The following is a 14,425-nucleotide window of genomic DNA, read 5'->3' on the forward strand; positions in this document are numbered from 1 at the left end:
TTTTCAAGGTTTACCCTACTTTGCATGTTATACTAAAACATCAGTATTATTTATCCAACTCATAAAACTGGTCGGTTTACCAATGGGTAGCTTCTATCTGTAAGCTTTAACCTACACATACGGGTGTAGGTCTCAACTCTGTATTTAATGCTATTTAGCAGAAGGAAAAAGTAACAATCACATGTCAAAGCACATATGCCAGGTAATTGCTTATGATTTTAATCAACTATAGGAAGAGGCCTCAACAAAGATTTAGGTAAAATCTCACCATCTCGCTATCCTGAAATACCTTCAAAGCAAATCAGAAAATAGGTACTTCATTAGTTGATCAGATTTCCAGGGCGTAAAGTATGAATTATGCAAGAGTCAGTCTTGTCATTGATTGTTTATTCTAATCACTGAGTACCTATCACGTAGTCAAGTCTCAGGTGAAGCGTCAGGAATACAAGGTAAGTAATACATACTTCTGGCTACACTGAGCACTGTTCTACATGCTCATTAACTCCTTCTACAGTAACAGAATAACCAGGCTAACATGCAATCATTTCCCTTATAGAGAGCTTGTGAAATCAAATATGGAGTAACACAAAACTATATTCAGCAATTCTAAAGTAAATTTAATTAGCGAAACCAATGGAAAAAAATTGATTAGCTAATACCTCGATGTTCAGATACAAAGATTTTGCAATTTTCGGCTATGTGTTATACTAATAAAGTATACAAAAAAACTATTTCACAAATAAATAATTCAACTGTGATTTTCATAAAGGTCTGACTATTGAAAAAAATGATTCAATTAATTCCCAGTAAGTTACCTCTACACCAAAATTTCTTGTTTCATGAGTAACCACTGATAACAGTTTGAAATACCCTGTCAGCAATGTGGCTATATTATCAAAGAACTTTTGACCTATTATCAAATGGCTTAAAATTTTCAAAATTTAGATAGTGACAGTTTACTGGAAGAATCACAATCGAGAAGAATAACATTGAATATCTTTTCCTTAAGTCAAGAAAATGATGAGAATTGTCTTCTAGGGAACTCTACTGGTGAACTGGATAAAACTGTGATTTCCACAGGAAAAAGAGACATATTTAGTGGCATAAATCTACACTTACAAAACCAATCTGGTTTTGGCAAGAAAACAACGGTTGACTTGTTTTGAATGAGTAAGTTAGACGTGGGCAGTGTGGCGTGCCTTGGAGCTTTAAAAGAAAACATAGACCTTCGAAAAAGCAGTTCTCGGCCACATAATTATTTAGGCAATAGTAGTTTGGCAACTGTGAAGACTGAATTTCCTTTATCATAACATAGGAAGTTCTGAAATGATCAATTCACTTTACCTTTCAACCTTTTCAAGTACACTGGAACGTCACTTTTAATACTCTTGGAGTCTTCTTCTGTCCTCTCCCAGACCATCTGCGGAGGGTTGTTCTGGGCTAGCCAGTCCGCCACTTTGTTTTCCGGCGCCATCATTCCGGTCTGAATCCCCGGCAGGTCTTGAGTTCCAGGAGAAGACTTCTTGGACTTGTGGCGCTGCTCAGAAGTAAATTTTGTCACATGGTCTCTAATAGTTACCTTCCCTGGGGTACTGTCATCAAATTCAATGGTAAAGGAAGCATGCCCTGCACCTGTCGTGTGGGAACTCGTTGTATCTTTTGTTGGGATTTCGTGAATGGTGCTTTCGGTTAATTGTGATGGTTGCTGAAATTCTTTTGTAGGGATTTCAAAGTAACTTGGTTCCCTACAGAAAGGAAAGAGTACTTCTTCATTTGCCGCTGCAGACTGTTCCTCAACTTGCTTGGCATCTAAACTGCACCCTAATGAGAAAAATAAGAGAAAATTCAAAATACTTGGGAGCTTCTAGCATTTGAGGGAGTACAGTAACGGCCACTTGTATTTCAAGAGGACCAGAAGTCAGATCACAGTCTGGATGGAAAACAGTGACAAATGTCGCGAAGAGGAAATCATGTCGGTTGTAAACATGGCACTCGGTTACCAACAGGAGATGCTACATAAGCAGCAGCAGTGGTGAAGGACAGCAAAGCAGTTAAGAGATGGATCTGGAATGGCTAGGGCAATGCTTCTGCCAACTCAGATCTAGAAATCATCGAGGTGCAAAAGAATTGAAATCAAATGTAGATGAAGATGCATGTTCAATGTATACATTATGTATCTCAAGTGACAGAAAAAAATATGAACATCCTTATCAAGTAAGGAGAATGAGCCGAAACATCTGTGAACACAGGCAGAGCTCCCAAGGAGAACACGTGTTCACGCGAGGAAACAGATGTGAAGTCGGTATGTAAGCGATGTGCCAGAAGTAATGGTTCCGCTTACCAGTCTTTACCATTACATTCAAAACCATTACGTTCAAAATGATCAAATAACATACTGATGTGTGACTCTTGCAAGAAGATACATTTTATAAAGAATAAAAGAATGTTTAAGACAAAACATGTGGTTTGTTTGCAGCATTGCAATCCAAGCAGCGGTGTGGGAAAAAAATAAGATAAAAATAGAAATTCAGATGCCAGCCATTAATTACAGAAGAAAACGCATGCATTTCTGTAAAACAGAATATACACAAGTGTCAAAAATCCGTGGAGAAAAGCTGAGCTGTAAATCTCAGATCAACAACAAGAGTGGGCAGAAGAAGCAAACAACTCTGGAACACTATCATTATTCTGCTGTTGCCCCAGGAACGAATATAAAGGTAGAAAAAGAAACACACTTATACATAAAACATGTAAAGGTATAGAAATGAAAATGCTAACTGAAATGGTTTAAGTATGTGTTATTAGAAGTGCAAGTGCAAAATATATATATATACACACACAAGATTAAACTGCCCTGAGTTTCAGGAAGCAAATGACCATATCTATTATCAGAATGGTAAAGAGTGAGTTCAAGTGCAAACTATTTCCTGAAAGCTCAAAGAGCATTCCTTTTAAAAATAAATTCCTGTCAAAACCACTTGCAGGTCATTTGTTAGGAAGAAAGGGCAATATAGGGATGCCAAGTTGTCGCCAAACATTTTCTAATTAAGTGAAGTATCGTCTGTTTGAAACATCTTTGTGCGTGTTAAATCTTGATGGGATTCCTCAGGGGCTGTGACCGACTTCTTGGCGGTGCTCTGAGTGCGAAGCAATCGCAACGCTGTTTGCTCTCAGGTCCCGGGAAAGCGGGAGAGCAACATGCTGTGACCAAATGTGCAGATGGGGTGGGGCGGAGAAGGCATCGGCTTCATTTAAAAAAAAAAAAAAGCAAACAAAATCTACACAGAAGATAAAAATATCTAACAGAAACAATTTTCAATGTAAAAATGATCCTTTTCAAAATCGACTTAGTTTTGTCATCACTGAAAATGAACAAAAATTATATCAAGAAAATGCCCTTATCGGGGCAAGTATTTTACATGCTATTTGAGAGGTTACACAAGAATCTTAATAATTTAAGGTCACATTTTAAAATTTTCTTTATTAGAAAGTTAATGGATCTTTATCTGAATAATAAAATGTCCACTTGGATTTCAGTGTTCACTCTGCAGGCCTGTCACTTAAAATTTCCGGAAGAGTAAAATGCATTAACCACTCCCCCTATAGTAATAAGCTCACTAATAAGTGTTACTTTTCACTTTTTCATACAGTGACTGATTTACTACGTACAATGTGCTATACTTGGTCAATTCCATACAGCTCAGCTGGTTTACAAACCGTACCGCCAGCATATACACTCATGCATTCCCTCGTTCATTCACTGCTTGGCCCATCCTTCAGATAACAGAAAATGCCAGGGACAAGGGGAGGCAGCGTTCTACCTGCACCACCTGGACACCCCTACGTAATGATGTGGAGGAATTACTTAGCAAAAAGCAGAAAAGCTCATCCAGGGACATAGGATTTATCATCCACTTGCCACTCAGCATTCAAAGGAACATTCTCCTCCTTCGTGAATGAAAAGCTCCCACTTAATACTAACGGGCGTTCGACAAGTTTTCACATCATTACAGCAGAGATCAACGAGTGCCCACCACTGTTTTTAAGGTAGTCCTGCTTCAAAATCGCCTTTTCTCCAAGCACCAGGAACCTCGGGCTTGTACAAGTTCATAGATGATTTATCCAGAACCGGCTATCTCACGCTGCAAGCAGCACAAGAGAGTGGGACGGCAGCGTGTTAGCTCTGATGGCTGTAGCCAGGCAGCCTGGTTTAGTGAAGGGAGGGACAAGCTTCAAACCAGACACGTCCTGTCTCCACCAGCCTTTAATTCTCATCGTCCTCACTGTAAAATTCGGAAACAATAATACCTAGCCATAAGATTGCTGTGAATATTTAGTGAGGTGAGTATAAAATGAGATGATGTTAAGTTACCCAGGGCAAAGTCTGGCACAAGTGGGCACACAACGAAATGTTTCTCTTCTGCCCTCCCCCAGATCCCTAACACAGCTGAGAATCGGAGAAACCAAAAACTAAAACCCCAAATTTAACTCTGAAAAAAACAAGAGAGATATGACAACGTCTACTCTTTCCTATTTGTGAACTTTACTAAAAAGGAAGTCCCTCTTGAGAGCCTTTTTACTCCTTACTCCGATGACCTGTGGCAAACGTGGAGGGGTGGAGAAGAGAGGGTCAAGGTCAGACATATCATGCAGGAGTAAGGGTCAAGTTGTAGGGAGAAGTCTATAGCACCCAAGAGCAGAGGCATGGCCTGAAGACATACCATCCCAGAACCACTCCGTGTATGAGGGTGCGTACAGCCCTTCAGACTCTTCCGAGGACATCACTGTAACGTATCACAGTTCAATCCTCATCACTCAACATTCGTAATGATTCCAAGCCGTAAAGCAACAATTTTAATTACATTCAGCCTTCTCTGCTTGAAAAGGCAGTGATATGGGTAATTCATTTAATAGAAATACAGAAAATGGTTCAACTTTGTAAAAAAAATTGTTGGTTATAAAAGTTAAGTTCAGTCATCTGGAAAACTCATTATGGAAAGGAATTATTTCTCTGAAGATAAGAAAAACAGGTTAAGTGTGGGCCTACTACACTTAGGAAATGTAGGCCTACTAGAAAAATTATTAGGGGTCTTCTAAATACAGAGAGAAATAAAACAGCTCTCCTCTCTTAGGACAAAGGCAGGACACACTGGAATTTATGACTCTAACATTCATTCCTTTCAAAATCTATTTTGTTTATGCTAAATTAAACTAAATATACTAATACTTTATTTATGCTAATATTTTATACTAATATTGTATTTATACTAATACTGTTATTAATCTAAATTCTAGATATTTAAAGCTTTTTAATAACGAATTATGTTAGAATTAATTATGTTTACCTAAACTAGAGCAATTGGTGAAAATATCCTTAACTTCTTAAGGTGTTTTATTAATATCCTTTACTTCTCAAAGTAGTTTTTGATTGTGTGACCATTCAGGGAAACTTGTGCTACATATAATCCAGAAACAAATGTTCCCTTCATTCTTCTGTAATAATTAAGTAAAATATTGCACTAATTCAAGACGTCACAGATTCTAAGTATAAAGGCTTATTCTACATGAGACATCCATCCAACCTACTATATTCAAGTACCTAAAGTAACAAAGACTAGTAAACCACTTTTGCTTAAAAGGAGTTACAACGTGTAAATTTTCAAGTTTAGTTTCATGAGCCTAAAAATCAATGTAATAGAGACAAAAATCTCACCGTTGTGTACACCTTTTCGAAATGTATGCACCGCTGAAGGCCTTCCATTGTAACCCAAACAAATGTTTAAACCCAGTTAGCAGGTGGAAGAGCACACCGGCAGCTAAAATGAGGACTAATTTTTCTCAACAGAACTCAAGATATTCACAGAATTTCCAGAGAACCTGATTGCTCTGACGCACACATTTGCTTCCAGGGTTTTTTTTTTTGTTTGTTTGTTTTTGGCTATTTGGTTAAGTCTGTAGAGATTCTGGATGCATGGGGATGCTCAAAGAGGAACATCAAAAATAGCCAGGTAGTAGATACCCGATTATCTTTTCTGCAATGTTCACCTGTCGTGATTTAGTACTGAGATTTTACATTCTAAAAATTTGTTACCAAGAAGTAAATGCCTTTCTGTTTTACCAAAAGAGTATGCTTAGAGAAGAAATAATTAAACTAATTATCTGTATTTCACAATTGGAAAGATTTCTTTTTTATGAAAACACCCTAATTTCAGAATGATGAAATGAACATTTAGTATATATTTTCAAATTAATTCCATTGTTAATGGCTGGCATAATAAAGTATTTCAGGTCAGAAAACTGTTTCCCTCACCCTATATTTAAAAACACTACACATGATAAATCTGAAACAATATCCTTATACCACGATTGGATAGTCTCATCTAAGAAAGCAAGCAAGACTCCTAATGCTCTTAATCAGCTGAATCTGACAGCCAGCTTTAAGCTATTTAACACAAGATGTAAATCACTTAATTCCTTCTTACTCAAAAATAATCCCGAGATTAGGAGACAGTTTCTGTCTTCTGGCAGAAATGATAATGAGAGGCCAGACAAGCTAATGATCATTTAAGATTTAGTTTCATTCACAAACTGGATGCTTCACTTTCAAATTGACTTTATTATGCTGAGATATGATCAAGTTTTCAAGCCAATTTATTTTTGGAGTGTTTGTTTAAATCTTTGTTCTCTGTGAAGTATATCTTTTTTGGAGTGTGTGTGTGTGTGTGTGTGTGTGTGTACAAGCATGTGTAATGGCTGCTGAAAGGTTAATTGCTTGGGGTTAAGAGCTGGACTCTGGAGTCAAGCTGCCCAGGTTCAAATCCCAGGTACACTACTTGCTTGCTGGGTGAGTAAATTCACATCACTGCACCTCAGTTTCCTTATCAATAAAATGAGGAAAATAACCCTACCTTTAGGTACTGCTTTGAGAATCAAATGACTAAACATATGTAAAGGACTTAGAAGGGTGACTGGATTAGCAAGGACCACTGAAGTGTTAGCGATTGTTAATCGATCCCAGTTCTGTCTCCAGGAGAAAAGTCACACATACACTTCATTCGAAAGTTGTTTTGTGTGTGACGGGGGAGGAGTGGATTTTCAATGCCAAGATAAAAATCAGTATCACAATTGTTTTCAGAATTTGGCAAGTCAGACTCCCTGGGTCCTTTTCAACTACCCATCTAATAACCAGTATATTTCCCCCCTTCTCTCTACTGGGTGGCTCAAGGACACAGTGACAATATGTGATCTGTGAAATAAGAAACCTCAGTTTAGATAGGAAGGCATACACACAAAATACTGAATCACACTGTTATATATTAGCAACACATATATCCAGATATATTATTTAGACTACTCGATCACCTGATATATGTGGGTATATATCTGTGGGAGATAAGTAGGCAGGAATCATAGTGTAATTTAGGGGGGAAGGCATTGGTGGACAGTACTAAAAAAGAACTGGGAGTGGGGCATAAGGATCTCTCAGGAAAGTATATTTGGCAAGCAAAAGGCAGCCACTGTAGTTTGTTTTGTTTTTTAATGAAAATGACAACTAAAATACATTATGCAAAATGAACTGCAGGAGGGTGAAACTGGAAGTAGGATGTTCAATTATGAACTGGTGGGGGGAAAGGCAACAGAGGTAGGTAATGTATCAGGTGAGGGAAGGGAAGATATGAATGAAGATTCCAAATGAAGCAGACATTCCCGATTGCCGCCCAATACCCACTTCCTGTGCCTTGCTCCTCCTGAACTCCAGCATCCCCGGGTGTCTGTCCTTCCCTGACACACCTCACGTGCCTTTGGGCGAAACTAACCCCACATTCAGCTTCCTAGGGGCCCAGACCGGCCTAAGGATAGTCTCATAACCCTTGCCACGGGCTGGTTCAGAAATAAGCACGTGACCTACTCCTGGGCCTGTGAGAGTCCATGAGACAAGAGAGGTGCTGGAAACTTTTGGGAAAGTTCTTCCAGCTGCTGGGGGTCTTCTGGAAGCAACCTTTGCTATTTTCCACTGGGTGTGATCTAAGTAGCACAGAACCCCGATAGCTGCTGGCAGGCAGCCTATGTCCATGAGGGGACACTCCCCAGTGTGCAGCCATGGTGGACAGAAGGGCTGAGAGACCGAGAGACTAGCTAGCTAATGTCACTGTTGAGACGTTGCATTCACCACTGCCGAAGAGATTCAATTATGCAAGTCAGTAAATGCCTTTCCTGTCTAGTCTTAGGAAGCATTTCTGTTATTTGCTCCTGAGGGTATGCTCCTTAATAGTAGTACCTTTCTGAGCTTGAGAATGAAGAAAACTGTGCTCAGCTTAGAAATGAGGAAGCTGCGAAGGGAATTTATTTACAAAGTTGATTAATTTCAGTTTAGGGCACCGTACAACCAAGTTGCTAAAGCTAGCTCTCTGAGAAGTGTCATGGAAAAATTAGAGCACATTTAAAGAATCGAATCAGTGATCTCATTCTCCAGATAAACAAAAAGGTCTTATTCCTCTTGTAGAACTAGGGCCAAAGGTAGGACACTGAGGGATGTTCTGACGGAATCTACCCTTGACTCAGAGTCGGAGTGGGTTTCCCACACCGCTCCCTGGGGCCTGTTCTGGGTTCTTATCTGCTGTTACCGCAGACTCGGCCTGCTCCGGCCTTCTGTGTTTGTGTCTTTGCTAAGTCCTCTATGACTGACAGCTTGTACTGCCATTTACTTCCTGAAAATCTTGCTTTGCTGGTTTATGGACACGTAGCTCATTACTATAGCAACTACTATCCCCAAGTGTCCATTAGTAGATGAGTAGATAAAAGAACTATGGTACATTTACACAATGCAATAGTTCTTGGCCATAAAAAAGAAAACAATGTTACCCTTTGCAACAGCATGGAGAAACATGGAGCACATTATGCTAAGTGAAATAAGCCAGTCAGAGAAAGACGAATACCATGTGATTACACTCATATGTAGACTCTAATGAACAAACTGAACTAATAAGCAACATAAAGACACACTCATGGACGGAGAGCAGGCTGACAGCTCTCGGGGGTGCGGGTTTAGGAGGTGCAGGGACCGAGCAAAAAAGTAAAAGGACTCATGGACACAGACACGGACACCCGTGTGGTGATTACAGTGGGGAGGGGGTGAGTGGAGGTGCGAGAGGGTATAAGGGGGATAAATGATAATAGAAAAAGTACCATAAAAAATAAGCTATTAAAAAATAAAATCAAAATACAATTATATCTTTGTGAATGTAATGAAAACATACCAAATTAGTTTCTATCTCCTATTGTGGTCCAATTGAAACATTTTTAATAATTATTTTAAAACATTTATTATGTCTAATTACATTATTACCTTTCCTGTTTTAACAATCTCATAAATAAGCGGAAAAAATATTTTTAAATGATTTACAAAGATACTGGGATTAATAATTTATGTGAGAATCAATCAGAATAAGTGCATTTAAATTAAAATGTCAATGCCATTAAAACATTCATCAACCATTTTTTAAAAATCAAATTAAAGAGTAGTACCTATCTCTTTTAAGGGTACACAGATTTTTTGCTTCATAATAAATTCTTCCCCAAATATCCCCAAATCTTATAATCTTAGATTTTTTTACCTGATGTTCCAGCTTCATGATTTTTTTCTTCTGGTTTGCCATTTGACTTGAAAGCTCTTTTTTCATCCACCTCACCATCCCCCCACCACGCAGGCTGCCCATATAGTGGAGTGCCTCGGGGCATGGCAGAAGTATCTGGAAAGAGGCAGGAAAAATCTGTCTAAAGCATATGAAACAGAAAAAATACATGCTTTTGCAGAACGTTAGAACTGCCTACTTGATTTATTAAATGAAAAACAAAGGACAGTCTAGATAGCTAAGAAGTACTTAAAAAACTCAGTATTTGTGTACGATCTTATTCAATGTTGGACATGACTAAATAAATGAAATTTTGCACTTGCTAGTATCAAAGTGATGACACTGCTATAGCCCAAAAACTTTTTACGGCAGTATAATCAGTTCTTTGGTACATAGAAATGAGTCATTAAATCTAAGTATAAAGATTAAAGTAAATTTTGGTATGAATGGCCATTTAAAAAGATGTTTAAAGCTATAAGGCATTACAGAGGAACTAAATTTAAACTAGCTACTAATAGGATTAATAGATTTACATTTGAACAAATTTGGTAATGTCTATCAGTTTAAAAAATGTTTTTGTATGAATGGAATTATTTATATAAAGCATTTTTTACAGTTTCTGGAACATGATAAATAGGATAATTATGATGACGTAGCACCAGTGGATATTTCCTACTAATTCAATTGTTATAATTCAAAAGAAAAAGCAAACAAACATGAATTAGTAAAAATGCTATAAGGAAAGCTACATTTAGTTCCCTTAAATATCGAAACATTAGCCCTGGCTGGTGTGGCTCCGTGGATTAAGCCCGGTGGGCCTGTGGTCACCAGTTCAATTCCCAGACAGGGTACATGCCTGGGTTACAGGCCAGGTCCCTAGTGGGGGCTGTGCAAGAGGCATCCACACATTGATGTTTCTCTCCCTTTCTTTCTTCTTCCCTTCCCCTCTCTAAAAATAAATAAATAAAATCTTAAGAAAAAGAAAACTTAAAAAAATATTGAAATATTAAACACACACACAAATGCCATATAATGTGTTTTATAGTGCTTTGCAGTGACACACTGGCTGCATTAAAACCCACTCTGAGACTGTCATTTTCATTAGTATTGCTATTCATCCATGGGCATGGCCGAGTTTCTGAGAACAAAGCCTGCCACTCCCTCACGATCGAGCATAAAGACATTTCCCATGAGGTTACCACACCTGCGGCTTTCTCCTCCGACTTCAGCGCCTCTGGGGCTTTGTGCTGTACTTCGGCTGCAGAATCTGCTACCTTTGAATCCACGCTTTTGGCACTCGCAGATTTTGACAACTCTGGTTCTGAAGATTTCTGGGACAACTGGAGCTGAATGGTAAACTTCTCATGCTATAAAATATTTAAGTGAAACATCCACGGGTGAAATCAACCCTAGCAAATGGTAGGGTTCCGAAAGAAATAAGGCAAAACTTCTTACCTTTAGAGCCTCTTCAGGGACCCTCATCTCTCCTCGTACTACAGTGAAAAGATTTGTATGTGAACAGGGGCTAAGGAAGAACATAATTTCAAAATTGTACTAGTATCATCAGGTCATCATAGCAGAATTATTATATTCCCCTAAGCGTTAAATGTTAAACTATGCTCACAAATATAAAAATTTTCATTTTTAACTACCAAAGGAAATCTGGAAGTCTAGCAAGTAATTCTAAACTTAGGTAATAATGGCCTACAAGCAAATCACTGGATCAATACTCAGAGCACAAAAGACATTTTCAGTCCAATAATATGATTACAAAGAAGAAAAGGCACCTGGATCAAATTATATTGATAGGTAATCACAAAACTGTGAAAGGAAGTAGCTCATCAGTGATTACCCATCAGTAAACCCTGAAGGAATTCGATGACTCACACTCCACCAGCACTGATAAAAATAAAGTCCATGTGGAAAATCCGAAAGAAAGGCTGTAATTAGGGTCCTTACAGCAACCACTGCCACCTCCTTCCCCCGTGGAATTGCAATCAGGGTCGGCTTACATTATCAAACAACTGATTCCATACAGATTAGAAGCAAGTGCCGGATATAATGAACGCTTTCATCACTATGCCAGAACAGAACAATGCCCCTGTATATTAAAGAGATCTCCCACTAAACAGTGGAGGTCACACTTCCCACCATTACTTAATCCTGCAATGAAAGGACTTTTATAACCATGTACTAAATTTGACTCTTTACCAATTCAGAGCCCCATGGCTTCAAGGGTAGAAAGCTGTAATTACCATGACTACTTGGGGAGGCGGGGAGACTTCTCCTGCCTAAGGAGCAGTACATTTGTAAAAGAGTATTTAACCTATATTTCTACTCATTAAGATAATAAAAACTCAGGTCTTTTTTTTGGAATTTTAAAGAGCTTTGGGGGAATATACTCTTCAATTCTATTAACCTGGCTTCCTATTCCACAGCTAAGGAACCTGGGGACTGAAAGGGCAGAACCCAAAGACAATAATTTGCTCACCTGATCCCAGTCTGGGGTTCCCCATCACTTCACATTGCTTCCTACAGCTATGAAATATTAAAAAGTTTCTTTTTTGTTATGAACATATGCTGGTAGATATGCAAGTATGTATTTCATTACTAAGTACATTTAATGAAAAATAAAAGTTTTTCCCCAAGAAACTCATTAACAGCTAGAGAAGACTTATAACATTCTTACATTTTCAATGGAAAACAGAGCATGTTTTAAAAACTGAAAGCCATTTCTATTTTTTTCAATGGAAACACAAATGATTTTAGCCAGCAGTGAGGGTTTTCTGGTGCTGGCAGTCAACTCCTGGGCAACCCTGAAGACGATTCCCCAAGGGAGATACGGGGTGTCATCTTTAGACTGAAACTCTGTAAGATCAGGGAAAACTTGACAGACAGCTCACACGCTTTACCTACCAAGAAGGTTCCTGTGTGCGGAACTACCAAAGAAATCAAGACCCCTCTTGTTTAGTTGATGGATTTACCTGAGAACTCTGGTATGACGCTGAGATTCCAGGGCTGCCCTAGCCCCGGGTTTTATCCCCAAAGCTGCCACCTCTCTAGTGGTAGAGAGCTAAGTGATTGTCTTGCTAATTAAGAAAAATGACAAACTGAGGTACAATTATTCATGATATGTCAGTAAGTTACAAATTATACAACAGTATTATTTATTATAGTCATGTCAATCATATCTGAATTTTTTAAAAAAGTTCCAATACTTGGTTATTAAAAATCATATTATTTATAAGCTATTTCTGTTTCTTTACATTAAGACTATGATTGTTATTCTAAGTCATTACTATGCTCAATTTATTCAGGAAATGTTTATCTAAAAGTGACATCATGGAACTCATCTACATACTAGTAATGTGTTCTTGACATCATCTTTTATCTTAATGATAATCAAGAGTAAAATTTTAAATAGTTTCAGTTACTCCTAAGGGTTTGGCTTTAAAACACCAGGTGACAGACATCCTTGTGAGCACAACTTTCCAAAATTACTTTACAAATTAATTCAGTGAATTGTTTCACTGGGGAAATACCAATCACAGAAGAAATGAGGAAAAAAATTTAAATTTTCCAAATATTACATGAGATTTTGTTACTTGGGACAAGATTTCCAATGTTTCAGAAAGTGCTGTATTCTCAAACAATTGAGATAGGTATTTAATATTCCCTTAAAAACTTATTACTAAAATATGTGACACAGTTTTGAAGACAATATAAAGAAAAAATATTTGAATACAATTATTTTATACAGTGGAAGAATGGGAGGAAAGCACTTTTCCTAAATTTATATATTTTTATCTTAAAATATATTCATAAGGTTATTTTAAAAAATTCACCCTAAAGTTAGCCCAAAACTTTCTTTTTTGACTCTTCTCATTAGGGAAGTAAGAAATCTCCCTTATTTGATGATATCTGCTAATGAAATATGCAGGAATGCTACATTAGAGTCCACACTGTATTAAGATTCTAAGGGATGTCAAAGGTTTAAAAAAAGTCATGGCAGAAAACCTTTCAAGGGAAAAATTTTAATCTCTTAGCTTAATTTTGCCCATATCTTCAGAAAAATATGTCATTTTATTTTAGCAGATGAATACCAGCTTGTGGAAGACCCTGTTCTACAGAAACACGGTGTTTAAACAACCGAGTTTAACTTTTCCCTCGTGGCTTTATGGCTCATCTCAATTTCTTAAATTTCATTCTTTCATGCTTTGTAAATGTCCTTGATTTTCAAAATTTGAAAAATGGGCTTTTGTCTTGTTGTGGATATCCACCACACTAATCAGGGAAAATCTTAGCTTCTCTGCATGAAGAGCACATTTTTCATTATGTTTAAACCATCTCGTCTTAGCAGCCCTTACCTGGGACAAGCAGTCTCCCAAGTACGGATAAATCATGATCACTACCCCAGGTGACCACCTTAAGCTGTGACAATGATTTTTACCAAGTTTCTGTTACAATAACCCAACCATTTGTCGGCCACTATGGCAGGAGGAGCCAAGTTTGGGAAAAGATAACTCCATTTTTAAATATATAATATGTAATTATATATATAATAAAATATCTTACAAAAACCCATATGACTGGGATGGCGAGGAGTGAGAATTAAGGAGTGTAAGTGGTGTTTAAATCATTTCCCACTGAACAGAGAAACCACACCAGACTCTGAGGTCCCTCCCAGGTCACCAGTGGTTCCTTCTTAGCCCTTTATCCTCCTACTAGTTCTCATCTCTCCCGCCGCTTAACCACGGAATGTGACATTTCTTAGTCTTTGGGCTTTTTCCCAA

General features: G+C 37.9%; 1 protein-coding gene across 10 annotated transcripts in view; it reads right to left on the reverse strand.

Moving 5' to 3' along the window:
* Positions 1–14,425, reverse strand: part of CEP170 (centrosomal protein 170) — a 97,946-nt gene that overhangs the window by 44,569 nt on the left and 38,952 nt on the right. For all 10 annotated transcript variants that reach the window (XM_045860288.1, XM_045860328.1, XM_045860320.1 and 7 more), the window contains exons 5-8: positions 11,088–11,146; positions 10,837–10,999; positions 9,615–9,749; positions 1,345–1,821 (exon numbers count right to left, since the gene is read on the reverse strand). In XM_045860288.1, coding sequence (XP_045716244.1) covers positions 1,345–1,821; positions 9,615–9,749; positions 10,837–10,999; positions 11,088–11,146 — 834 coding nt within the window. The remainder of the gene's footprint in view (positions 1–1,344; positions 1,822–9,614; positions 9,750–10,836; positions 11,000–11,087; positions 11,147–14,425) is intronic.

This window comes from Phyllostomus hastatus, unplaced genomic scaffold, assembly GCF_019186645.2.
Source record: "Phyllostomus hastatus isolate PE091 unplaced genomic scaffold, TTU_PhHast_1.1 phas_contig_148, whole genome shotgun sequence".
Classification (NCBI taxonomy): domain Eukaryota; kingdom Metazoa; phylum Chordata; class Mammalia; order Chiroptera; family Phyllostomidae; genus Phyllostomus; species Phyllostomus hastatus.